The sequence below is a fragment of the Erpetoichthys calabaricus genome, chromosome 5 (genome assembly GCF_900747795.2).
Source record: "Erpetoichthys calabaricus chromosome 5, fErpCal1.3, whole genome shotgun sequence".
Classification (NCBI taxonomy): domain Eukaryota; kingdom Metazoa; phylum Chordata; class Cladistia; order Polypteriformes; family Polypteridae; genus Erpetoichthys; species Erpetoichthys calabaricus.
In genome coordinates this window covers 86,025,373-86,053,134 of record NC_041398.2, presented here as the reverse complement: position 1 = coordinate 86,053,134, position 27,762 = coordinate 86,025,373, and the positions used below count along the sequence as shown (strand labels likewise).

Genomic DNA, 27,762 nt, shown 5'->3' with positions numbered 1-27,762 from the left:
CTGACGATAGAGATTCAATTCCCGAGAGGGGATGCAGTGAGTGTGTATGCCTGATGAGCCCAGAATTAGGGAGAAACACGTGTTGCATACTCTTTGCATTATTTGAAAGTAAACTATTAAAACCATTGTATGATCAGCTTCTGGGAACAGAAAGAGGGCACGTGGCGGATGTAAGGCGACTTCCTGACCAACCACAAGCGTAACCTGGCAGGTAACCATCCATAGTCAGATTGTGATTCAGAAAACGAATGCCATGAATGTAATTACCACGATCTACATACTGTCAAATAAACGAAACACACGCCGTAGCGCGACAGCTGTGAAAAGCGAAGTTCACAAAAAAACAGATCCTTAACAAATTGTTATTGGTATATTTTCGATCCGTTTAAAAAGGTTTTATTTTCTTCTTAAAATATTAAAAGCAGTACTTCGCCGCAACGAAGCGCGAGAATTTGGCTATATATATCTGCTTCTCACAATTAAAAGAGGGCACGTGGCGGATTTTAGACGACTTCATGACCAAACATAAGTGTTACCTGCCAGGTAGGGTTACCACTTTTAATACAAAAAAATAAGGGACGCATACTGCAGCGGGTGCCACATCCCAGTGCCAACACTTTGCAGACTCTACTTAAAAGACCCGCCCTCCTCACTGGACAGTTAAAAAGACCAATCAAACTAACGATGACATCAAGTATTACCCAATCAAAAGTAGGAAAGGAGGCATCTTCATAAAATGCGTGTGGGATGATTTGCATGAGACGCTGCTTTAAAAAAAATGATAAAAAAAATACGGGACAAATCCCGTCCCGTATTGATTCAAAACGGGACGCGCAATTTCATTCTCAAATACGGGACGATTCCGTATTTTAAAGGACGGGTGGCAACCCTACAGTGCCAGGTAACCACCCATACAATCAGATTGTGATTCAGACTAGGAATGCAATGAATGTAATTACCCCGATCTACATACAAGGCGAAAGTCTTGCAACATTCAAAGATGATGGTTTGGGATAAGTACACCATAGAACATAAAAGAGCTTATGAAGCCTTGAACCGAAAAAAGCAAGATCTCAGAGATCGTAAAAAAAAAATAGGAGGTAATGTCGTTTTACTCGCTGTAGATTTTAGTCAAACATTACCAGTTATTTCACAAGGGAGACCAGCAGATGAACTCAACGCGTGTTTAAAATCCATGCTTCTCCCACGCTCGGTTATATGTCGCGTGTTTTCGGGTAGGTGAACCAAAAAATGTATACATTTAAGCATGTAATGGGCAAACAAAAAATGAGGTATACCCGAAGGCACTGCAGTAGTACTTAATGTAACTTTACTTCTTAAATGTTAATGTTTTACTGTTTAATAATTTATACGCTTCTTATATGTTGTTCAAATTCTTTTATCAAAATACCAGTGACAGCGCAATGCACGATAACGTGGAGTGAATACACCATACGCATCCGCCCACGGCCGCCCTGGTGTGCGCAGATAGGAGTTGATTCTACAATAAAATAAAATAAAGATAAAAAGAGTAATACAATCACCACCCATAAAGCGGATAGTAGACGCGACGTACTATATGTGTACCAGATTTCAAGTCAATAGGTGAAACGGTTTGTGAGCTACAGGTGATTTAAAATCCTGGACAGACAAACGAATAGCCACGGTAGCAAATTACAGAAGAAGATTTTACTGTTTAATAATTTATATTTATATGAAATGTGCTTCTTATATATTACTTCATATTCTCATATGATAATGATGTTAATGTTGTTTATATTGATTTCTATGTTATTGAAACTGCATGTATGTCTGTATATGTATGCAGCGGAGAAGTAGTGTGTTAAAGAGGTTATGTAAACATATATATACATATACATATATACACATATCTACATATACATATATATACATATATATATATATATATATACACATATCAACATATATATACATATGTATATATACATATCAACATATATATACACATACATATACACATATACATAAACACACACATATACATCCATCCATCCATCCATCCTCTTCATATATACATACATACATAGTGTGTTGTAACACGGGCTGTGATTGTTACATGGGAGGGAGACGACAAATCACAGCTTCCCGCTTTCTAATCGGGCCTGTGATTGGTGCTTTGACTGATGCCCAGATCCCACAGTATGTCCCCTTACGAGAGGCGTTAGGCAAGTGTAATTGAATAGCGGTGTTGCAAGTTTAGCTTTACACCTGTTTTTAAGGCTTATTGACTGAAAGGGGCTTTCATGAAAAAACTTAGGGCTTTGCTACAGGATACACCCTCCACAATTTAAGGAAGTAAAAATAAAGGTATATATTTCTGTTTTATTTAAACCTTTTAAGTTTGTATGCGGGCGGCATGGTGGCACAGTGAAAGGTGCCAGTTAGGAGACCCGGGTTCGCTTCCCTGCGTGGAGTTTGAATGTTCTCCCCGTGTCTGTCTGGGTTTCCTCCGGGTACTCCGGTTTCCTTCCACAGTCCAAAGACATGCAGGTTAGGTGCATTGGCGATTCTAAATTGTCCCTGGTGTGTGGGTGTGTGTGGGTGTGTGCGCCCTGCGGTGGGCTGGCACCTTGCCCGGGGTTTGTTTCCTGCCTTGTGCCCTGTGTTGGCAGGGATTGGCTCCTGTATTTAGGATATAGCGGGTTGGATAATGGATGGATGGACATTTGTATGCATAGGCCTATTTGCCCGTTTTCGTTTTTTTTCTTTCTTCAGTAATATTTCAGCAAACGGAGCTTGTCAGTTCAAATCCTGGTACTGACACCACTGTGTGACCCTGAGGAAGTCACTTCACCTGCCTGTGCTGCAAAAAACAAAAGTAATGTAACAAATTGTACCTCAGATGTTGCAAGTTGCTGGAATAAAGGCATAAGTCAAATAGATAAATATGTATTATACACATAGGAACTATTCATTTATTTTCATTTAAGTCATCTGCAGCAAACCTTTATAAATGAGGGTTTCTCCTTTTTAGATAGTGCAAACTGTTTCTTCTTCATTGACGTTTTCTCTTGGAGGGCTTTTTTAATTTCATTGAAAATTAAAGCAGCAGCTGCCAAAATATGTAGCTTTCTTATTAATTTTTCAACATTGTGTAAAATAAATTTATAAAGTAACATAAAAGGTTTAAGTACTGGTTATCCTTTTACACTAAAATATTACTAAAGAGATACAAAAAAAGTAAAATGCATATGTTCTTTTTCTTTAAGGAGATTAAATATTACTGAAAAAAGAAAAAAAAAAACTAAAACAGCCAAATGGGGCTATGCATACGAACTTAAAAGGTTTAAATAAAACAGAAATACAGTAATCCCTCGCTACTTCGCGGTTCACTTTTCGCGGATTCACGACTTCGCGGGTTTTTAAATACAAGCGATTGCCCGCCTATCGCGGAAGTTATGTTCCAGACCCATCAGCAACAGGAGAAAATCCGCGATATAGAAAGACCATATAAATAAACATTGTTATAGTTTAAGCCTTAAAATACCCATCCCACATGCTTTAAACACATGTAAACTTAAAAAACACACTTTGTTAACACATATGATATGTGGATGTCGGGCTAAGGATATGAGTAACACCTCACTATTATAAAACATTTTAACTTCACGCAAGACAAGACAGTGAGACAGGAAAATTGGTGATGTACAGGCTTAAAATTATTGACACGCAGAGCGACAAGCAGCACAAAGCCAGCACAAAGTCCACTTCTCCTTAGCGTTCATTCAGCTCCCCACCCCCTTGACAATGCGAAGTGGCAGGAGCCTACTGCGCTTCTGGGGAGGGGGGGTTTGAGCGAAGGTGCGTTCAGCTCTCACACACCCCCCCACACACACACACACACTCCTTCTTCCGAACGCACAGAGCGACAAGCAGGCATTTTGGCAGACGCAGCACAAAGTCCATTTCTGCTCAGCGTGAGTTCAGCTGCCCCCCTTCACAAAGCGAGTGCAGACACATTGACGTCTGATCGCTGTGTGCAGTGTTGGTCTGAGGTGTTTAAGAATGTAGAAAGTGTTTAAGAGCATAGGAAGTGTTTATAAGAGCGTGGGAAAGGTTAACAAGAGAGTGAGAAAGGTTTATAAGAGTGTGGGAAGGGTTTCTAAAGCCTTAAAATATGTATAAATAATAAAATAAATATAGGTCGCTACTTCGCGGATTTTCACCTATCGCGGGGGGCTCTGGAACGTAACCCCCGCGATAGGTGAGGGATTACTGTATATACTTTTATTTTTACTTCCTTACCTTGTGGAGGGTGTATCCTGTAGCAAAGCCCTAACTTTTTTCGTGAAAGCCCGTTTCAGTGAATAAGTCTTAAAAACAGGTGTAAAGATATTGACAATAAGCTACGCATACCCACCAAGACATGGAATCGTTTAAATTAAGTATCATTACATCTTCCTTTCTTAAAGAGAAGTAAGGTAGTACTTATAAGCTTACATATATATATATAGACATCCATCCATCCATCCATTTTCCAACCCGCTGAATCCGAACACAGGGTCACGGGGGTCAGCTGGAGCCAATCCCAGCCAACACAGGGCACAAGGCAGGAAACAATCCCGGGCAGGGTGCCAACCCACCACAGGACACACACAAACACACCCACACACCAAGCACACACTAGGGCCAATTTAGAATCGCCAATCCACCTAACCTGCATGTCTTTGGAATGTGGGAGGAAACCGGAGCGCCCGGAGGAAACCCACACAGACACGGGGAGAACATGCAAACTCCACGCAGGGAGGACCCGGGAATCGAACCCAGGTCCCCAGATCTCCCAACTGCGAGGCAGCAGCGCTACCCACTGCGCCACTGTGCCGCCCCTATATATAGACATACATACATATATATATATATCTATATCTATATATGTCTATATCTCTATATACATATATATATATATATATATATATATATATATATATATATATATAGATCTATATATATATATATATATATATATATATATATATATATATATATATATATATATAAAATATCTAAATCCCCGCGAAGTACTGCTTTTAAATTTTTATTAAGAAGAAAAGCTTTTTAAATTGAGGGAAAATATCCCAATAACAATTTGTTAAGGATCTGTTTTTTTGTGAAGCAGCCTTAACACAGCTTTTCCACTGTTTTATAAACGATCGCCATATAAGGTCTTCCTTTTTCCTTGCTTCGCTTTTTTTTTTGTTCATTTATTACGATTGTTATAGTTCTCTTTGTATACCACGTTGTCAGTTCAGCACTCCGGTTGTAATATGACCAAGCTGTGCAAGCTTACTGTTAAGAATGCAACGTATAGTTGTACAGGAGAAAAGCAATCTTGCCTCAAATCAATGGCAACCTTTTGTAGGTCTATGAACTTAATTTAAACTTTAGGTTTACACAGTGCTTTCTTTCTGAAGTACCTGCACTCATGAATATGTCTGTATGCATCAGTCGCTCAAATCCCCGCGCTTCGAACCGGCGAAGTACTGCTTTTAAAAGTTTTATTAAGAAGAAAAGAAAACCTTTTAAAATTGAGGGAAAATATACCAATAACAGTTTGTTAAGGATCTGTTTTTTTGTGAAGCTGCCTTCACTCGAGTGATCACTTCGAGCTGACTTGCTGGCTAACCATAAGCGTTACCTGGTAGGTAACCACCCATACAATCAGATTGTGAATCAGACTACGAATGCCGTGAATGTAATTACCCCAATCTACATGCTGTCAAATAAACGAACCACACGCTGTGGCGCAATTTTAGGGGCTTCGCCTCTAGCGTTGACGTCCGAGGTTCGATTCCCATAAGGGAGTGAAGTGAGTGGGTGGTTACCTACCAGGTAACGCTTATGGTTGGCCAGCAAGTCAGGTAACATCAGCCACGGTGCCTTCAGTTGTGAGAAGCAGATCATAGAATGGATGAAAATAGTTTACTGTCAAATAATGCAAAGAGTACGCGACACATCTTTCCCCCTTATTCTTGGCTCATCAGGCGTACACACTCACTGCACTCGCTTACGGTAATCGAACCTCAGACGTCAGCGCTAGAGGGGCTTCGCAGCGGTGAAGTATTGCTTTTAAATTTTAATTAAGAAGAAAAGAAAACCTTTTTAAATTAAGTCTTAAAAAGAGGTGTAAAGATATTGACAATAAGCTACGCAAACCCACCAAGACATGCAATCGTTTAAATCAAGGCACGAGTCGAAAAACACCATCCCATAATATTAGTTAACGATTAACACATTTCTATATGTATTGTAAGCATACAATACATCTGATAATATGTTACGCTTATTTATCTGGTGTACCGACATTTTTGCGCGTTTAACGGCTGAAATCTAACATGGTTTGTGCCCTTCAGAATGAAAAGAGTTTGCATTTACCTTTTTAATAAAAGGCGAGCTTTTAAGAATGAGAGATCACCCCGTAAACGCACACGTTTAATTGCACGTGTTAATACTGTATGCTTACACAGTATTAAAAGACACTCAACAATTAACGTCATTTACCTTCGTTCCCGCGTTTGACTCGTGCTGTAAATCTCTTCCTCGTTTTCAGTTCACGTGATTACGTAGGAGGCGTAATACGTGATGACGCGATACGTGACTCCGCCTCCTCCATTAGAGTATATGGACAAAAAACAGGTTCAAGTTATGACCATTACGCGTAGAATTTCGAAATGAAACCTGCCTAACTTTTGTAAGTAAGCTGTAAGGAATGAGCCTGCCAAGTTTCAGCCTTCTACCTACACGGGAAGTTGGAGAATTAGTGATGAGTCAGTCAGTCAGTCAGTCAGTCAGTGAGTCAGTGAGGGCTTTGCCTTTTATTAGTATAGATTAAACACATTTAACTTTTCCAGGATGTTGGGGGTCATAACCTTTTCTTAGAGCACGTTCACATACAATCAAACATTTGTTCACACCAGGCCAGTTTTTAGTCACAATATGTACTTGTTGCTTGAAAGACATCAGTAAAATGCCCAATTACAAATCAGGGGTGATTTTCCTATAAACTTTGCAACTCTAATAACACCACCTTAAGTAACACCCTATGGCACTTTAAATCCTTCAGAATCTGTGTTTATTCAATCTCTCCCTGAACGCAAAAACTTTCTTGAATAAGTTAAATATGTGCCATCTTTAGTGACAGACAGTGATCACAAGAGAGCTTTTCAACATTTTTAGAATTAGAACATTTTTCTAATGTTCAATTAAATTCATGTGATAATAATTATTATTATTATACATTCTGTTTGTGTGTGTGTACACATTCTGGGCCTCCATTTGCAAGAGCACATCTTGGGTCATCTACCTCCAGTTACACTGCATTTTTCTGACAGAAAGGTTGTTTTCTTATTTTATTGAGACTCCATCCTATGCTTCATAATTTCCCTTTTTATGCTAGTATGATGGCCTATGTGTTGGAACCCTCACATACTCTCTCAGACTCCACTCATCTAGAGTCGCAACAAAATGAATCAGAGATGGGACGAAAGCAAAGCACAGATCAAAGTGTTTGTCAAAAAAATGTTATTCTTTATTAAACTTCCAAACAAATGTACAAACATAGTGTGATGGACGACCGGCTACAGACTCCGGTCGCCACCCCCAGGCCGCTAGGAGGAGCCCTTCGGACAGCATGATGGTGCCCCGAGTTCCAGCAGGGCCTCATGGACTTTGTAGTTTATATACACAGCCCTGCTGGATACCTTGGGGGCCACCGGGAGTCGCTGTAGGGGGGCTAGTAGGCTCTTGTGTGCCCTATAACCCGGGAGTGCGTCATCATCACGTGACCGGAAGGAACGACGTGCTCCCGGGGTGAAGAAAAGGACTGTTTACCCTGACCCGGAAGGAAATGGACTTGTGGGTTTGGCCAGGGACCACCTCCGGGTCAGGGGATATAAAAGGACTGTGGGAAGCCCAGTACACTGAGCTGAGCTGGGAGGTAGGAGGGCAAAGTGTCTGGGCGAGGAGGTATTGGTTTGTGTAGGAGAATAGTGGTTTATATATGAGAGTGGTGTGGAGAGTGCTTTGTGCACGGTATTCTTGTAAAATAAAGAATATTTATACTTTCACCTGGTCATCAGAGTGGTACCTGAGGGTTCAAGAGGTGGACAAAAGCCTCTATCTGTCACAATAGTTCTTCCGCAATGATACAGTATGTACTGTATTTACAACAAGAAAGAAAAATAAGTGATGGTGAATTTGCACAGTACTTACAGTGGCTCTTAAATAAGAAGGTGCATATAATAACAGGAAAAGCAAACAGGAAAACAATTCTTCACAAGACAAAAATCAAAGATGATGAAAAAGAACAGTTATCAAAATAAAAACTAAAAAACAGCACAAGCACTAAATAAAGAAAAAAAACTAGTGATAATTATTTACATGCAATGCTTCCTATAGCTACTGCGCAACACTCGCTCTGCACTTAATCTCTCTAACAACAGATGGGTGAAAGATGACCTCTGCTGGTCTTGTTGCAGGTTTATATGCTACTAACTGGCCAGCCTTCTTTCACATCTACCCGGCACAGTGAAATAGTGACACTATCATGACATCTACCTTATGCACCCTCTCTTGTAGGTGAATGCCAACTATATTACAAATCCTCTTCAATCACTTGTGTGTGTGAGTTAAGCCACCTGCAGGCATATGTGCATGTGCATCTCTCTTTCCAGTAACTTCCTAAACTCTCTCTTAGACCTTAACTCTCTTACAACTCTCTCTACATGACTGATGTTTGTGCTCTTTTTCCTGCCAGTAACCTCTGTGACACAAGTGAACTTACAGGATGTCCTTCTCTCAGAAGCCACAATGTAACACTGGGATTTTGGCACTTTGGCACATATGGGTACATACAGCTCAATTTGGTCTTCTCAAACCAGCAACTGACCAACCATTCCCCCATTCATGATGCATGATGCTGCTCAGCCGTTCTTTCTTGGAGCCTTCTTAAACCTACCTCACAGGTAAGTTCACCTATAAAACTAATTATAAACTGAATAACAAAACTAAAAATAGTTATAATACTTGACAAATCAAACACTGTGATATGGCCTATCATAACTAGTTCTCAAGTGCTTCTACCATCAGCCCTGTCCACACTGCTACTATCACCAGTTAGCCCATTTTGTAGTCCTTGTAATACAAACATACCACCTCAGTAAGAAACTTCCTTGCATTATTTTCTCCATCACCACTGCAGAGGATGAGGGTGCACTGTATAGAATGGTCCGTGAATCCTGGATCAGTAACAAAATGTTGTGCTGAAAGCTCTGATTTTACAGAGATTTGTTTGGCTCTGGAGGTCATCAGTGATCTTAGGTTTACATCAATGTTAAAGTCCTTAATACGATTATTAAATACCTACTGTATTAATTAATTGCCTAATTCACTTTCTGTCCCTGTTTTGAACTGCTTATCCCACTACAGGGAGAAATGTATTCATATATCCAGGAAGCATTGAGAGCAAGACAGAAATCAACACTGTTTGGAATTCTAGTTCATTGTAGGTGCACAAACACACACACATATATATATATATATACACATATATATCTATATATATATACATATATATCTATATATATATACATATATATATATATATATATATATATATATATATACATATATATATATATATATATATATATATATATATATATATATATATACACATATATATACATATACGAGCTGTATATACCCGGCGTTGCCCGGGGCAGAAGTAACCTAATCGGTCAAACACTTACATATATACCAAAGTAAACGTAATCGGTCAAACAGTTACATATATAAAAAAAAACCGAACCTAATCGGACAAACAGCTCATATATACAGAAGCGAACCTAATCGGACAAACAGCTAATCTATATACATAAGCAAACCTAATTGGTCAAACAGTTACATAAATACAAAAGCAAACCTAATCGATCAAACAGCTTCATATATACAGAAGCGAACCTAATTGGTCAAACAGTTATGCATGTGCAGAATGATTTTACAAACATTATGCGTGTTAACAATCATTAAAAAGAAAAGATTGAGGAACTCTTCTTCTATATGTGATGAAGCCACTAATAAGACAGATTTTTTTCAGGACCCAGCTGTTTCATAACTAAACTACTGCCACCCCAAAGTAATGCCTAATAGTGGTTTTTGGGGTAGCTGTGGAATAAAAAGGGTGTTTTTTAGTCAGTAAGAATCTGACACTACCCTTCAGTACGGGCTGAAGGGTGCCTATGTAAGGTTTTACATCCTTCCCGTATGGAAAAAAAAATATAGTAAACTTTTTTTTGATCATTATAGATAATCTCAGTCAAATCGAAGTACGCATTCTCAATTTATTTTTATCTAATTTTTACTTTTTCACAAAGCCATCCCATGCCAATTTGTATGAATAAACTTTTGCTAGAGAGTTAGCAAAAGTTTATTCATGCACATGTATATATGAAGCTGTTTCATCGATTAGGTTTGCTTTTGTATTTATGTAACTGTTTGACCAATTAGGTTTGCTTATGTATATAGATTAGCTGTTTGTCCGATTAGGTTCGCTTCTGTATATATGAAGCTGTTTATCCGATTAGGTTCGCTTTTTTTTATATATGTAACTGTTTTGACCGATTAGGTTTACTTTGGTATATATGTAAGTGTTTGACCGATTAGGTTACTTCTGCCCCGGGCAACGCCGGGTATATACAGCTCGTATACATATACACACATACATGCAGTTTTAATAACACAGAAATCAATATAAACATTAACATCATTATCATATGAGAATATGAAGTAATATATAAGAAGCACATTTCATATAAATATAAATTATTAAACAGTAAAATCTTCTTCTGTAATTTGCTACCGTGGCAATTTGTGTGTCTGTCCAGGATTTTAAATGACCTGTAGCTCGCAAACCGTTGCACCTATACACTTGAAATGTGGTACACATATAGTACGTCACGTCTACTATCCGCTTTATGGGTGATGATTGTTTTAGTCTTTTTATCTTTATTTTATTTTATTGTACAATCAAGTCGTATCTGCGCACAGCAGGGCAGCCGTGGGCGGATGCGTATGGTGTATTCACTCGATGTTATCGTGCATTGCGCTGTCAGTGGTATTTTGATAAAAGAATTTGAACAACATATAAGAAGCGTATAAATTATTAAACAGTAAAACATTAACATTTAAGAAGTAAAGTTACATTAAGTACTACTGCTGTGCCTTTGGGTATACCTCATTTTTTGTTTGCCCATTACATGCTTAAAATGTATACATTTTTTGGTGCACCTACCCGAGAACACGCGACATATAACCGAGCGTGGGAGAAGCATGGATTTTAAACACGCGTTGAGTTGATGTGCTGGTCTCCCTCGTAAAATAACTGGTAATGTTTGACTAAAATCTACAGCGAGTAAAACGACATTACCTCCTATTTTTTTTTTTTACGATCTCTGAGATGTTGCTTTTTTCGGTTCAAGGCTTCATAAGCTCTTTTATGTTGTATGGTGTACTTATCCCAAACCATCATCTTTGAATGTTGCAAGACTTTCGCCTTGTATGTAGATCGGGGTAATTACATTCATTGCATTCCTAGTCTGAATCACAATGTGATTGTATGGGTGGTTACCTGGCACTGTAGGGTTGCCACCCGTCCTTTAAAATACGGAATCGTGCCGCGTTTGAGAATGAAATTGCGCGTCCCGTTTTGAATTAATACTGGACGGGATTTATCCCGTATTTTTTTTATCATTTTTTTTTTTAAAGCAGCGTCTCATGCAAATCGTCCCACACGCATTTTATGAAGATGCCTCCTTTCCTACTTTTGATTGGGTAATACTTGATGTCATCGTTAGTTTGATTGGTGTTTTTAACTGTCCAGTGAGTAGGGCGTGTCTTTCAACCGTAAGCAGATTTTTTGCACTGGTATCACTGACCTCGACGACGGCGACGTTATACGTCAAAAATAAATTACGATAAATGACGATTTTAGCGATACTTATTACGACGGCGGCTACATAGACACGATCAAATAAAAACAAAAAAATCAAATAATCATTCTACATTTTCAAAACGTCGAAAAAACGACGGAATGAAAAAAAGGCCCACCCGACGACCCACCCATTCCATTTTTATATATATAGATATATATATAAATATATACTCACACTATGGGGTATATGTACTGTGGAAGAAATTGTACCGGCCATCCCTGCTGGGTTTCCAGTTCTCCTTTACATTGAGGAAAATAAGTGCAGGCAGGAGGAAGTATCACTCAATCTTCTTTTATTTTCTAAGTCTTGCAAGTGTAACACTTAAATCAGCAAAGCAGTAAAATGAAAGTGTCTTAAAGAGTTATTCGTGCTGCTTACTTTTATACACTCCGAAATCAAATCTTTAGTTCTTACTCATGACACAAGCTCTAATACCACTGGTTACACCTAGTTGCTAACAGGACATGGCAGAACAGTTACCTTAAATGGTCTCAACTGCCCCAGGTCAGTGACCTGTGCACCTCCTTTCTCAGCAGTGCATTTTTAATTTCAAGTTCGGTTAGTATGTGCAAAAATGATCTTATCAGATGTTGCAGTTTCTTTCGTACAGAGGACACAGCTTCTTCCCAAGCTTACTACAAGCTTCTTCCTGTTTATGTAGACCTGACAGAACCCTGCAGAGGCTGTCAGCTAACTTGACCACAAGAAAGTCTGCAATTTTTTGTTAAGTAAAGACTTGATGCATGCTTCCTGTAACAGGTTACCACTTTTGAAGCAGTTTTCAGTAAGCACTTCCTGTGACATTTAGTCATATATTAATGCTTTTAAAATTTATATATTGCTTCAACTTATAGCAACTTTAACCTTTAAACATAAGCTCAGTAGATTACAGACTCATCATAAACCCAGTAAGCAATGCACCTGTTTTTTCTTGTCTGGTCAACACACCTATATTACATGGCAGGTGCACACCAAACCGGTTATCCAAATTCAACTTCTACAGTACAAGTTTGAAATTATTTCAATACTCTGTCTAAATAAGGATTGTAGGGGATAGAGCCCATCCTGCAACTAAAGGGTACAAAACAGGAGACAAAATTAGACAGGACACCAGTCCTCCCCATGGTACCCGCAAAGTTACTCATTTGCGAAGTCTGTAATTGAAAGTTAACCCAGTGAACATGTCTTTAAGATTTGTGAGGGAAAATATCAGACTAGCGTGAAGAAAACACAAAAGTCAGGGCATTGAAATATGAACCCGTCCGCTGCAGCTGTGCCTCACTACCACTAGAGAATGAGCCACAATGACACATGTTACACACAGCTCTATATTTTATAGCACTTATTATTAAAATGGGTTTCATATTTCAGGTGGATTATTTGCTGAGTGTATTTTAAATGAGAGGTTGTGATTTGCCTGACTAAAATTTAATAACAGTTAGGCCTATTCTGGCCAATAAATGAGTTCACATTTTATCACTTGAGAAGATGCGCTGACTTGCTGTATCTGAATTTTTGTAACTTCTTCAGGCGACTTCTCCTTCTTTTATTAACAGGCTTATAAATCAACACAGAGGCTCTGTGCTGAAATAGACATAGCTTCTTTTTCTTTCAGCTGCTCCCTTTTAGGGGTCTCCTCTGTCACTTCCAGCTCTGCCTCCTGCCTTTCATCAGTGCCACAGCTTCCAAAACCTACAACACAGCTGGTCTCACTACCATTTTATAGACCTTCCCTTTCACTCTTGCAGTTATTCTTCTATCACAAATCACTCCTTTCACTCTTCTCCACCCAGTCCACCCTGCCTGCACTCTGTTCTTCATCTCTCTGCCGCTCTCTCCATTGCTTTGAACTGTTGAACCCAAGTATTTAAATTTGTCTATCTTCTCCACCTTTCCTCCTTGCAGTTGCACCCTTACACCACCTTCCCTCTACACACAAGTACTTAATCTTACGCCTACTGACTTTCATTCCCCTTCAATCTGCTATAAGGGGCGGAATTACAGTGTGTAGAGTATTATTAGTAGGCAGGAACAGTACTGGCTTTAGATTTCATTGGGCATTTGCCACTTCCTGATCTGTGTAATAGAATACGCGCCATTATTTTTTTACCTTAAACAGTGAAGGCAGAAGAACAGGAGCTGAGCAAACCACCAGAATTAAAGGTACCAAATCCTTAAAGTATTTTATCTTCTTTGAGATTGTCATTGGCCTTTTATTATAATTTCTTATATTGTAAATATTTTGCACTCATTACATGGTTACATAAGATAAAGCTGACTGCTTGGATGATGTTGTTACTGTAAGTTTATATATTAGCTAAGTTTCTTCCTATTCTCCATTTGAAATATATGCTATCGGAATAAACATTTTAGAGAGCACCAGGATGGGAGACAAAGACACACATAAACTTATTAATTTAACCTTTAAGCGATTGGGTCTCTTTGTTGTTTTACCAACAGGCAGCTGCATAACCTCAGCATGCTTAGGTGAACTTCCCTGTTGTCAGAGAACTGGGAATGCTGTAAAATAAATTCACACCCTGTTTACCAAGACAAGTCTCAGCTTTCTATGCCATATTACACTCAAGTTTGCTTAAATCAGTGATTCACAACCGGGGCATCATGACAATACAGTCTAGCTAAATAAGTAAGTACCAGCAAAGTAAATGTATGTGTTAATTTAACTTAAGTCTATTCATATGAACAATTTAAATTATTCCAGTAGACTTGACTACATTTTGTAGGAAGCATAACTACAAACATTTGACTCATATTTCATCCATCCATCCATTTTCCAACCTGCTGAATCCGAACAAAGGGGTCTGCTGGAGCCAATCCCAGCCAACATATGGCGCAAGGCTGGAACCAATCCCGGGTAGGGCGCCAACCGCAGGGCACCCACACACACACCCCACACCAGGCACACACTAGGGCCAATTTAGAATTGCCAATCCACCTAATCTGCATGTCTTTGGACTGTGGGAGGAAACCCAAACAGACATGGGAAGAACATGCAAACTCCACACAGGGAGGACCCAGGAAGTGATCCCAGGTCTCCTTACTGTGATGCAGCAGCACTACCGCTACGCCACTGTGCTGCCCTACTTCAAGATATGTTAACTTAAAAAGGTCCATGCAAACTGTTGCCTTAATTTTATTGCTTAAATATTACTTTAAAATAAAGACAATTATCAAATGCAAGTTATTGAAAGTTTTATTCAGATAAAAATCCCCAAAAATTGGTGATTAAGCTTTTTTTAACAAAACTAGAATTTACAAAAATATAGTACATTTATGCACATTAAGTGCATACCATTCCCCATAAACATTACTCACATTATGTTAACACTTTTCTGATATAATGTATATAAACTTTACATACAGAACAGTTTTCGACAGAACTTGTGGAATTTGAATTTACTCAATTTTTATTCTTATACATTGAACATACAGTACCAATTTGCATATACATTTCAGACACAGAGCAATTTAATTAAAATAAGTCTGATGCTACAATGCCCCACATCTTTTTGTCTGAAGCACCTTCCCTGACATTAAAAACAGACAATAGCTTTGGTGTGTATTTGTCGAAAAAAGACATACATTTTGGCTCTAGTTTCAAAGCAGTTATCCTCTGGAATTCTTCTTTAATCTGTAAAGCACAACAGAAAAGGCTTCAACAAAAACACACACACAGTGGTAAGCATCAACAAACAGAGGCAACTGTGTAGAACTAAAGTGAAGAGTGAACCATTAGCCTGTCCATTTTGTCTTGGTCGTTTAGTTTAATATTAGTGTAATGGTATCAACTGATTAAGGTGTCTGCTTAAAAGAACATATTTAAATAAATAGCCAGGATATTTGCTTCACCACTGCTCCAGGGTGGTAAAATATCAATGTCTAAACAGTAGTTTATAGATTGTTTAATTGGCAATATTTCTACTGTTTAATTTGCTTATGCTGTGTTTAATAAATTTAGGAACAAATATTGAATTATGGGTGACATGGTGGCGCAGATGTAGCCCACATCAGTATGGAGACAGCATTTTAGTCATTTTTGTATATGGAAAAAACATAACTTGAACAGATTTATCATGTAAAAACCAGGTACTCTACTATTCATGACAAAGTGGTCCATTACTTGAGAAAATAATTATTCCAACTTTTGGACCTGCACTGGTATAAATGAGTTATGTCAAATTGGGACACCTTAATTTCAGAGTTTTGTGACAAGGCAGGTGCCTTTGTTAAATTAAAGTTGAGTTTTGCTGAGTTGAGTTTTATTTTGTTATATTCTTATTCTTCTTATACCCTTTGGGTGGAACCACCACCATTAAAATCTCTCTGTATGCAACAACTGTCCATTCTGGTTGTTCACATGACATCTGCTGACTTTTCAGTCATCTTTCAGTACATTTTGTGTATTATATCTTTGTCTCTGTTGTTCACTTGACCTTCATCTGGTTTCCTGATGTGCTTGACCAGCTTTCTGACATTTCTTAACCCTTTATGCTATTTCTTTAAGATGAATGCTATGTAACCTTAAATTATTCTCTCACAGACTGCAAAGCTTTAGAGAGAGTGGTACAGTCAGCAAAACACATCACTGGGTATGCACTCACTAACCTCCAGGACATCTACACCAAACGATATCAGACCTGGGCAAAGGACCCTGTGCTGCAATCAGGTAAATGCTACCACTGCCTAAAGTACAATTCAGAGAGACATAGGAGGAGTTTTTTCCTACAGTCCATCTGCATATTAAGTGAAGAAATGTGTCAAGAAAAATGGCACATGATGCCCTGTTGTTAGCTCTCTCACGTTATTTATTTAGTTATTATTCATCACATATGTATTATTCTATTAATGATTTTTGATATTTATAGTCATATATTATTGTTATTGTCCCTTTATTTTGTTTTTAAAGGCATAGTTATTGGAGTTGACCAACTTAGTATTTCACTACATATTGCGCTGCATGTATAATTTGTATGTAACAAATATAATTTGATTTGAGTGATTTGTTTACATCTGACACTATAGTGCAACACCCTCAGTTATCTTTTCATAAGGGACATGAAAATTACAGCGTAACTTTTTTTTTTTTATTGGAATGGCCATGAACAATCACTCATCCCAGTAGTGATCCAAAACAATGTACACAGGCATAAACAATAACTAAATGTCATTACTTATATGACACCCCTTGACAAAAACAGGACAAATAGTGTTTACCAGAGTTTTTAATAATAGATTACTATTAATCTGATAAGTTTGATTTCATCAGGGGTATTCTTAAAGTTGGGGTGAAAAAAAAAGGTATAAAGAAGGACAGATTTGCAAATTTAAAGCAGCAGTAGTCTGTGACATTTGAATTTGACTTGACCATTATGTAGAACTCTTTTGTTATTAACCAACGAATGCCTCTTCCACATACAAATGTAAATCTCCTTTTTTTTATTGTGTTATTGGAGTCCTCACATGTTTTACATCACTGTTCCTTCCAAAGGTCAATTGTCTGTTCACTGTTGAATTACCTAAATGTCAATATAAAGTTAAGATGAGTATAAATTCAGGATTTTTGATCGTGTCCTGTCTATAAGTAAACAATTTCATCCAAGTCTATTTTTGCCTCTGTTAAACACCTTCATTTTAATGCAAACTGTAATATTTTGCAGATGTTCTGTGTATTTGTTTTGGAATATCTTGTTTGTGTTTTTGAAAATGTTCAAGCTCAAGATAAATTTAAACGCCAACACATAATTAAAATGGCAAGTGTGGTCACTGGAATTGATCAAACAATTTTGAATGGCTATGCAAACAGATTGTCATGAATCCTTAGTGATGCAGCTCTTCTTATCAAATATTAAATTCATATTTGGATGTTTGACAAGAAATAGAGCTCTGCAATTCATAATTTGATATGAGGTTAAATTGTAGCTTTTTAGTGCCAAAGAATAGCTGAGCAAAAGCTACAATTAATTAAGTGCATGAAAATGATGAAATGAAACTTCCAGGCATAAAAAGAGGGCACATTTCAGTGGTTTAGTTTATAGTTTTGCTTATTGCAATATGTTTTTGCTATTTAATTGTAATACACAAAGCAAAACAGATTTTTTTGATAACTTACAGAATTACTATATATTTTCCTTAGAAGCAGAAAACTGACATAATGCTCTCACCATCCCGCCTTACAGATGATATGAGTTTTTTTTTTTTTGTGTGTGCACAAGATATTTGAGGAATTGTACCAAAGTAACTCTGTCAATAATTTGTCAATAACTTTGACAAATTTATCTTTGGCACATTGTCCCTAAAATGCTTGCTGTACATATAGATTTAGAGAGTGAATAAGTCAGTGGCTCTTTTTTCCCCTGTTTAATTTAATTTTATGTAGTCTTTTCTGTCTGTTAAGTAATGCACGTTGTCCTTTAGATATTATGATGTTAATATAATGTGTCCTTATGTGTTTCTTTCAGCAAAATCAAATAGAGAAAATGTCTCATGAACACCAAGAATGTTCTCCTGCCAAAAAGATAAAAAGACAAGGTGAAAGTGAACTGAAAATATCTAACTGTTTCTCTATAAGAATCAGTGATGGATTCATACGTACCGTTGGCAATGTTATTGCACCTTTGGTAGCTGCACAAGCATCGTTACAGATTATAAGAGAGCTGAGAGGTACAGTATCATGTATTTATTTTATTACTTTCTTTTGATATATATTATGGTTTAAAATACTTAAGAGTTCCTGTTAAAGAAGTAGTTTTTCATTTCATCTTCAATAGACTATTTAACAGAATTTTTTAACATCAGATGCCTCATTCAGTCTATTTTAGTTGCCTTTGACTACTTGCCAGTGGACCTTAATTCTAACCCTATGTCACATGCCTGATGCGTTCTGGTTAAGCCAGTTTGGTACAAGATATAGAAAAGGCAGAGGTTGAATTGGAGGTGTAAAGAGGAAAATATAAGGATTATAACCTATAATACTGGGAGTATGACAGGAAAACTTTTTGCGGTGTACAGGTGACAAGATGGAAAGGTGAAGGTGCAAGAATGCTTAGTGGGAAGAGTGGAAGATGCATTCTTTTTTTGCGGAGGTGAAGTAATAGTGATTATGAGGCTGTTCTACCTGTGGCAAAAAAATGGGCAAAGTGGTGGAGGTGAAGATGATGAATATGTGCATTATAGTTCTTGAGATAATTGTTAATAAATGACTGATTAATGTGTAGAGTATATCCCATTGGTTGGCAGAAGCAATGAGAAGAAAAATGAGTTTTGGGAGAAGTTGTTGGAAGTTACATTTAAAGTTCATTGGGAGAAGTTATTGTAATGGGTGGAGACTTAAATGGGCATTTTGGAACCAGTGCTAATAGTTATGAAGGAGTTCACAAGTTCTGGTGTTTGGTAATGTGATAGAAATGGAAATGTTTAAGCAGAATGAGCATAAGTTGGTGATATATGAATCTGGTGAGGTAAGGAGCAGGGTAGACTGTTTATTTAGTGAGGCAAGTTGATTGGGGCATGATGAAAAATGTGAATGTGATTCCTTGAAAAGTACATCAGTATCACTTGGTTGTAGGAGATCTTCTACTCAGAGGTATCAGTAAAAGTAAGAGGAAATTTTGGATTTAACTTTGGTAGCAAAAGTGAATCAAGTTTAAAAAAAAATCAGTTGTACATGATAAGTGGGAAACAATGAATGACTGTCAAGACACAAGAAAACATTGGTGGAATGCTGATGTAGAGATGACAAATATGGAAAATAGGAGATGCTCTAAATAGTTGCAAGAAATAAAGGGAGAAGGTAACAGAGCAGCTACAGTCTTTGAGGTTTTATCTGGTAATCCCCTGTTGCTGGCATAAGTTACTGTACATCTTCTGAGAGGGATGAGACGTGATACTTTTATATATGGTCTGTATTGCTTATGCACCTTTCTGTTCTTCCGCGAGGTTTGACTCAATTCGGCATGCACCTACTGTATGTTATGCATTGTTCACTGTTACGGTTTGATACTAAATTCAGAAGTGAGTTGTCAATCAAGCCTTAGTAATAGGCCACATCCTAGGCAATAAAAAGTGTCTGCTGGACTGAGTAGATTAGCGCTGCTGCAATCAATCAATATAATTGACAAAAACTTTAGGCAAATTATATTTTCTTAAATGACAAGTTGTTACTTCCCCTCCCCAACTTTATGCTCCTGCATGCTATTACTCTCTGTACAGTTTTTGAGTAGGTTAATCATGGTGGCAGCTGCATCACATTCAGTACAAAAAAGGTTCCTTCAAATATCAGGCAAAAATCTCCTCTGTGTGGAAGTGATTCACCTGAAAATCTGAGAAAGTGGTTGTTTGGTAATGATGTGGGCTTCCACAACAGCACTAGCTCAATGAATGAACACCCAAACAGGAAGAATGTTGGAAACACTGCACACGGCAAGCCAACAGTGTTGTACGTAACCCACTTACACTTACTTACTGTAGCTAAGTTGGTTAACCTGAGAAATTCATGCTATTGACTAGGATTGGGGAAAAAGGTCAGAGCCAATGTATTTCTTTAGACAGAACAGGTAAATTGTCTGCAAAATGGACTTGTCAGTTGCTGCTGCTGTTCCTGAGTGTGCTTAAGTAAAACGTTTCATTACATTGGCCAGCTAAATTAAATAGACTAGTTGATTAAATGCACTTGCTAACTTTAGTTTGGATGAAGTTGCATTTTCACCCTTTGCCAGATTCCTCTGTGTGGGAATATTCACCTGAAAATATGACAAAGTGGCCGTTTCAGATGGTTCCACAACAGCACTAGCTCAATGCATAAACACATTTAGGTGAGGCATGCTGGAAGTATAGCACAGGACAAGGCAATACCATAAGTAACCCAGTTACAGTTGCTTAGCTATTTGACAAAAGTTCTTTTAGTACTTTGAAGCTGGTTAAGTGGAGAAATTCATGCCACTGACTTGCCTTGAGATGAAAGTTAGGATGGAGTGGTGGCTCTGAGGCTAAGGATCTGTACTGCTATCTAGAAGGTTGCCAGTTCGAATCCCCATCACTGCCAAAAGAGATCCTATTCTGCTGGGCCCTTGAGCAAAACCCTTAACCTATAATTGCTCCAGTGGTGCTGTACAATGTCTGACCCCAAGGGGTCCTAATACAAGAAATTGTATAAGGTGAAATAAAGAACAAAAAAGTTAAGAGTTCTTAAGCACACAGTGCAGTTGGGGAATGTGTGGGGTCTCACAAAACCTATTTTAGGTGTTTTTTCCAATCATTAAATTGTAAATAAATCACATTTTATAAGCAATCCAGCTGACTCATTAAGATTTTTTTAATGCAGAGAAGCTGAAGCTGTTGATCCAAACTGAAAGAGAGCTTGCAGCACATCAATATGCAACTTTCTACTTGCAGGGGAGCTGCTGCTGAAAAGTTGTCCTTTTTGAAGAGACTCAGTTTCTACTACAGTTTAGATTTTAAATGTGCAGACAGCACAGCTCAGCAAAATCCTGTGTGAGGGAATAATTTAGAGGTAACAATAGTTAAGTATTCTGGTTTGCTGTATACATTGAAATATTTAAGAACTGGTTTTAGAAAACTACTGAGATGGTCAAGTAAACAAGGGATGTACCAGAAGAAGGTTAATCCATCCATCCATTTTCCAACCCGCTGAATCCGAACACAGGGCCACGGGGGTCTGCTGGAGCCAATCCCAGCCAACACAGGGCACAAGGCAGGAACCAATCCCGGGCAGGGTGCCAACCCACCGCAGAAGAAGGTTAATATAATTTACAAAATGTACCAGGAAATGACTAAGATCAGCTACTAAGCAACTAAGACTAGACAACTGTCACATACACAGAGATTTCAAGGATAATAGCTAAACCTAAAGATATAAAAAGAACAGGAGTATAACAAAATAGACTTTTATTTCCTAAGTTATCTGATGTGTAAAACAACAAACCAACCAGAGAAAAATGTATGCATTGATTGACACTGTACACAAATTCAAAAATTTATACAATGAACCTCTACACATTGGTTCTCTGATCATTCTGTAACAGACTACTGTGAAGGATGCTGCCTGTTCAATACTTACTGAAGAGTAAATGACACAACAAACAGCTTTTCTATTGACTCAAAAGAGATTTATCAGACTTGTCCCAGTAGAGGATAAGTTTCTTTCTTTAATTAATATTACGACCACACCTGGTTTTAAAGTAAAATAGGTTTGAAAATAAGCACATCTTAACTAAAATGGTTATGGGCTCTTTCCATACTCTCTCTTAAGTCACTGGAAAGAAGTGCCATTGAAGTGTAATGTGTGAGTTATCTTGAATGCAGCTTATGAAGTGTTTTGCAGTGTGAAGGGTTTGTACCTTTTCTTCTGTTTGCTTCTTATGTATGAAACAAGAGCATTTTTTTAGCAGCAGATGTTCCAAGAGAATTAATTTTTATGTTGCACAGAACCTTTTGCAAAGGATTTTTAATTGACTATTAATGCTCACTTATGGGGTAACCTACTGAATAAGACATCTAACGTAAGTTGCTTTTAAAAAAATGAACACAAAAATAATAATACATTTAATTTTATGTAGCATGTTCAAAGTGCTTAATGTTGTGAATTTAAAATGAACAAATGGATATATGTGCATATTTTCCAGCCCTGGTTGTCATCATTTTTATAAATAAATTAAAATTTGATGAGACATGACTTGCCTGTCTTCTGCAACATGATTTCATTAGGTATAATTTATATTTTTGTTTTGTCTTGTCCCCTTTTATACTCTGTATTATGTAGACATTAACAATGTGCCTCAAATCCCCATAACCTTACCATAACTTTACCACTCTGTGGTCAGGTACTTTACTTCAGCACTTCCTCCCCCCTTTCCTTTTTTATCTTTAACTGCAGCCAGTTTGATAGAGTGAAAGAACAGCAGGAGAAAGACCTACACATTTAATTATGTATCATTGATAATATGCCCAAATTATAAGAAACCAGAATACAATGTGAGTGTTGGTTACAAACCAATGCAACCTGCTGATGTCAGATGTGTTGTTTCAGGTGGTACAATATCTTGTAGTTACATTTGATAACTAGGGAGGTTGAGTGACCTACTAAAAGCAATCCTATCACACATCCTGTAGTCTTATCTGTGTGTGGATAGCTACTTTAAGCAAAGAGACTTACTAGTTCTGCGGTGGGTTGGCACCCTGCCCGGGACTGGTTCCTGCCTTGTGCCCTGTGTTGGCTGGGATTGGCTCCAGCAGACCCCCGTGACCTTGTGTTCAGATTCAGCGGGTTGGAAAATGGATGGATGGATGGACTTACTAGTTCAGTATAAACAAACCAAATGGTTATGCTGCACCGCTGCCAATCACCACAGCAGGTACCTGTTCACCATTGCTTTTTTAGAGGGATCACCCCCTCAGCAGCAAAACCCTGTCGGGATATGACAATCACCCACACCAGGTGCTCGTATCCCTATACCTTGATTATTACTATCATGGAGATTGCTTTGTTTATTTTGGTTCACCTGCGCAATCGATACTGTTAACCATATTGTTTACATGAGTGTTAGGCACTTACTTTATGATGTCCTATATGTACAGCCTTACCTGATTATGGATAGCTGCCTCAAGCAAAGAAGCTTACTAAATCTGCCCAAGCAGAATAAATGATTGTCTTCAGATCTGAGCTATACCTGTGCCGATCGCCAAAGTAGGTCCCCGCTCACCATGCTGCTTACTCAGGCTGAAATAATGTAGACAGAGTGGGAAGCAGGGAGCTAGTGCTGACACTTCATTATAAAGACGGAGTAGACATTTTGCCATTGGTTTCTTAGGTGCAAGACCCATATAGCGTTAGAATATTACCAAACGTCCGTGTGCAAGGAAAACGCATTTTGTAAGCGCAAGTTACATTTTAAACGCATTTTACACGCCATGTGTGAGGAAAACACATTTTGAAAGCGCGAGTTGCATTTTCAGCACATTTGAAACGTGAAAGTTACGTTTCAGCCTGAGTGAAGCACTTCCTTTTTGCGGTCACTTGATATTTAGCAGTTTTCTTGCGCGCCAACCCTGCCAAAATTATTTGAAAGCGAAAGCAGCGAGGCAAGGGTGGGACTTTATTCTTCTAACCAATGGGAGTAGTCGATGCTAACCAACCAATCATGTGGCACACCTCCTTCTGCACCTCCAAACTGGAACACGCGCAATGACTCGGGAGTTAACAGTACGGTTTTTTATTGCCGGTTTGCTGCAGGTGATGCATTCAGTGATTGATTGTCATGCTGCCAAATGAGGTTCCATCTCAGCAAAAACAGCATTACATTGAAATTCGTCAAGCAACACGACGAAAATATTCTAAACATAACAGATTTTTTAAAAGGTTGCAGGAGGTGCCTCTTTTGGCAGCTAGTGAAGAAGTCACTCTAGGTGGAGTGCCCATTTAGAATTTGAAATCGGAATGTGATTATTGTATTTTATTGTTGTGTGTAGTAACTGTTCTGTATACAACATCAAACCAAAACAACCAGACGTCTTCTTGTTATCAAAGCTAAATTCTTTTAGATTTGGTTCAGAAAATGCTGCATACTGGGTTTAGGCTTTTATTTGGGACATCGTGGTTTACATAACGTTATACATTCTCGCATTTTATATTTTGGTGTATTTTAATTTGCCCTGCCATAGACTTGTACTCCATCCATGGTTGGATCCTGCCTTGTGCCAATGCTGCTGTGACTTTCAAATGAGTGGATTGATCATAACAACTCGAAGAAAAGTGTGTTGACTAAAATATCCTTTTAAAGACATTTTAATTTTACACATTTACGTTTAAAAATCTAACTTTTTTAAGCACATTGACTGTTTATCAAATACTATTCAGTGTTCAGAATACCTACATTTAAAGGTAAAAGAGATCACCGCTACAGCAGAACCAGATTCCCCATTGTTAATGTATCTGCTCCAAATGAAAGGGCCAAAATTACTAAGAATTATTTGCAGTATAGAATAATTTTTTATTTCTGAAAGCAATGATGTTGATCAAAAAAACACACTGTGCAAACTGCAGTCAAATATTTATATAACCCTCAAACATTTATATAACCCTTCACAATTCAAGCATATGGTTTATGAAAACTAAGCCAGTAGCGGCAAGTGTCAGTAATTTTAGGGTCCCAACCGCTAATTACCTATTTATTACAATAATGCAGGTCTATACCAAGCAGGCTATCCATGTAATCACTGTATTGTTTTGCTACATTCATTACTTTGTTTTTTAAGAAATCTTCACAGTTGAGAAAGGCAGTGTTTGTGCACATATAAATTATGATTTGTCCATCTATCCATCCATTTTTCTGACTCGATTATCTAGTGGAGGGTCACAGGGCATCTGGGGCCTCTTTAAGCAAGCCCAGATGTAAGACAGGAACAACCCCTGGACAGGACACCAGTCCATCCAGGAGCAGGCACACACACACACACACTATAGGCAGTTTAACAACACCAGATCACCTGCATATCTTTGGATTATGGGTGGAAACTGGAGCTCCTGGAGGAAATCCACACTTACATGAGGAGAACATGCAAACTTCATGCAGGGTGGAAATGAACCCCCTGTCTCTACCACTGTGTTACCATGCTGACCTTAATTATTATATAGTAAAAATTAAATTCACATATAATAATAAAAATGTAGTTAAATTATGCCAATATAAAATATTCATTACTTGCATAATTTTCAATACATTTCCACTCCAGTTGCATGGTGTACACTTTTCAAGCAAACAAGTCTATGCATATTTTGTAATTTTAAGGATTCAAATTAAGTTATAGGAATTATTTCACATACACTCAGTTGAAATGTTTAAGGTACACCCCCACCTTCACACAAATTCTGCAGTCCAATATGCCATGTATCACATACTTATGGTGCTATTCAATTGAGTGTTAGCATTGGCAAAAAAAGTGACCTTGGTGCCTTTATACATAACATTATAGTCATCACTAGGCATACTGGCTCTTCCAAAGTCAAAGTGAACTTTATTGTCATCTCAAACATATACAAGTATACAGAATTGTGAAGCTCAGGGTCCACAGTGTAACAACATGAAGTGCATATAATAAATTAAAAATAGAATTAAAATTAAAATTTTAAATTAAAACACAAACAAGTTAAGAGATTGTGCAAAGACAAGCAATCTCTTAAACAGCTGTTGTTATGGGTGTTTCCTCCACAGTTGTTTAAAGGGTTTACTAAGAATGATATGAAAAGCAAAACATGAGGGATAGGTCATCATGGGCAAAGAAGTTGATTGCTCAGAGAAATCCAGGTTCTTTTTGCATCATGCTAAAAGAATAAAAAGAATATAGCACAAGGGTGTCAAAAGATCTGAAATACCCAATAAACCAAGTTACATAACTGATGTTAACCAGTTCATACACAGAATGTGTTTCACAAACCACATGCACACACATACTGAATATATACAGTATATATGGAGAGAGAAAGAAAGAATATAGAGTTTTTAATATTAGAATACTTCTTACATTTGTTATTTCCCATTGGGATTAATAAAGTATCTATCTATCTATCTATCTATCTATCTATCTATCTATCTATCTATCTATCTATCTATCTATCTATCTATCTATAATGGTTGGCTGTTTATTAATTTTATGATCTGTGGATAGAAATGGTACGTATTTATTTCCTTCAGTCCAAAGACATTCTGTTAGATGGATTGGACCTGTTGTGAGTTAGTAAGGTAGCATGTAGGTATGTGAGGGTATTTCTGCCCTTCTAGGACTGGCTCTAGTTTACAACCCAGATAAGCTTGTTCATTAGGCTGAACATGGTGGATTCAGACAAGGTACAGAAAACATTTAAAACAATTAGTTTGAAGAGGAGGAGCATTCCAGAGTTTTTGGAGCAAGACAAGCAATGTGATCACCTAGAGTGTTGTTTAAAAGGAGAAAATATCTATCTAATTATACATATGATTAAATATATGATTGAACACTCATTATTAATTTAGAAGGATTTGCTAGATTATGTGTGGTAATAGCTTTTTGCTGACTCTAGAAAAGATTTTAAAAAAAAATAGCATGTAATACTGCATGCAAGTTATAAATATGTAGTGTCATTTTTATCTTTTTATCTATATAGATGTTCAGTTCGAAGAAATATTTGCAAAAGTACTGAGGCAGTTTGAGGCATTTACAAGACAAATTCGCCCAGGGACCATTATCATTGATGCTGAATTTTTACAAAAGTCCTCTGCATTAAATATAGTTAAAATTATACAGAAGCTGAAGTCTGAAATGAAAACAATAATGCCAGCTGGAAATTGTGTAATTGAAGAAATAAAAGAAAAATATCATCATTATCCAGAGCCTAAAGTTCAAGGTATGCCTATGATGCATCTTATTCATGTTGCTTTATCATCTTTCCAAAAGGAAGGCATGCAAGAGTTTGAAAAACCCAGTATACAAACAAATGTTCTATTTTCTGTAACTTTCATAAATTATATGAGTTGCTTTGTATAGGTTATGTTTACATTTATGGAGAGGTAGATTAAAGTCGAAAGAATGTCATGTTAAAAAGTGGATAACCTCTTTAAAACCAATTTTTACATTTTGATCTGAATACAGTTTAGTGACAGTTTGTTTTTCCTTATTTATTAATAGCACGAACATGTTTTTTTTAAATAAGCATTAATAATAG

The 27,762-nt window shown here is 37.5% G+C and overlaps 2 protein-coding genes across 4 annotated transcripts in view; both read left to right on the top strand.

Moving 5' to 3' along the window:
- Positions 1 to 27,762, top strand: part of LOC114652763 (uncharacterized) — a 363,527-nt gene that overhangs the window by 236,768 nt on the left and 98,997 nt on the right. The window lies entirely within an intron of this gene.
- Positions 18,513 to 27,762, top strand: part of LOC114651772 (uncharacterized) — a 53,354-nt gene continuing 44,104 nt past the window's right edge. The window contains exons 1-2 of the mRNA XM_028801734.2: positions 18,513 to 18,710; positions 27,205 to 27,444. Of these exons, the coding sequence (XP_028657567.2) occupies positions 18,527 to 18,710; positions 27,205 to 27,444 (424 nt within the window). The 5' untranslated portion in view covers positions 18,513 to 18,526. The remainder of the gene's footprint in view (positions 18,711 to 27,204; positions 27,445 to 27,762) is intronic.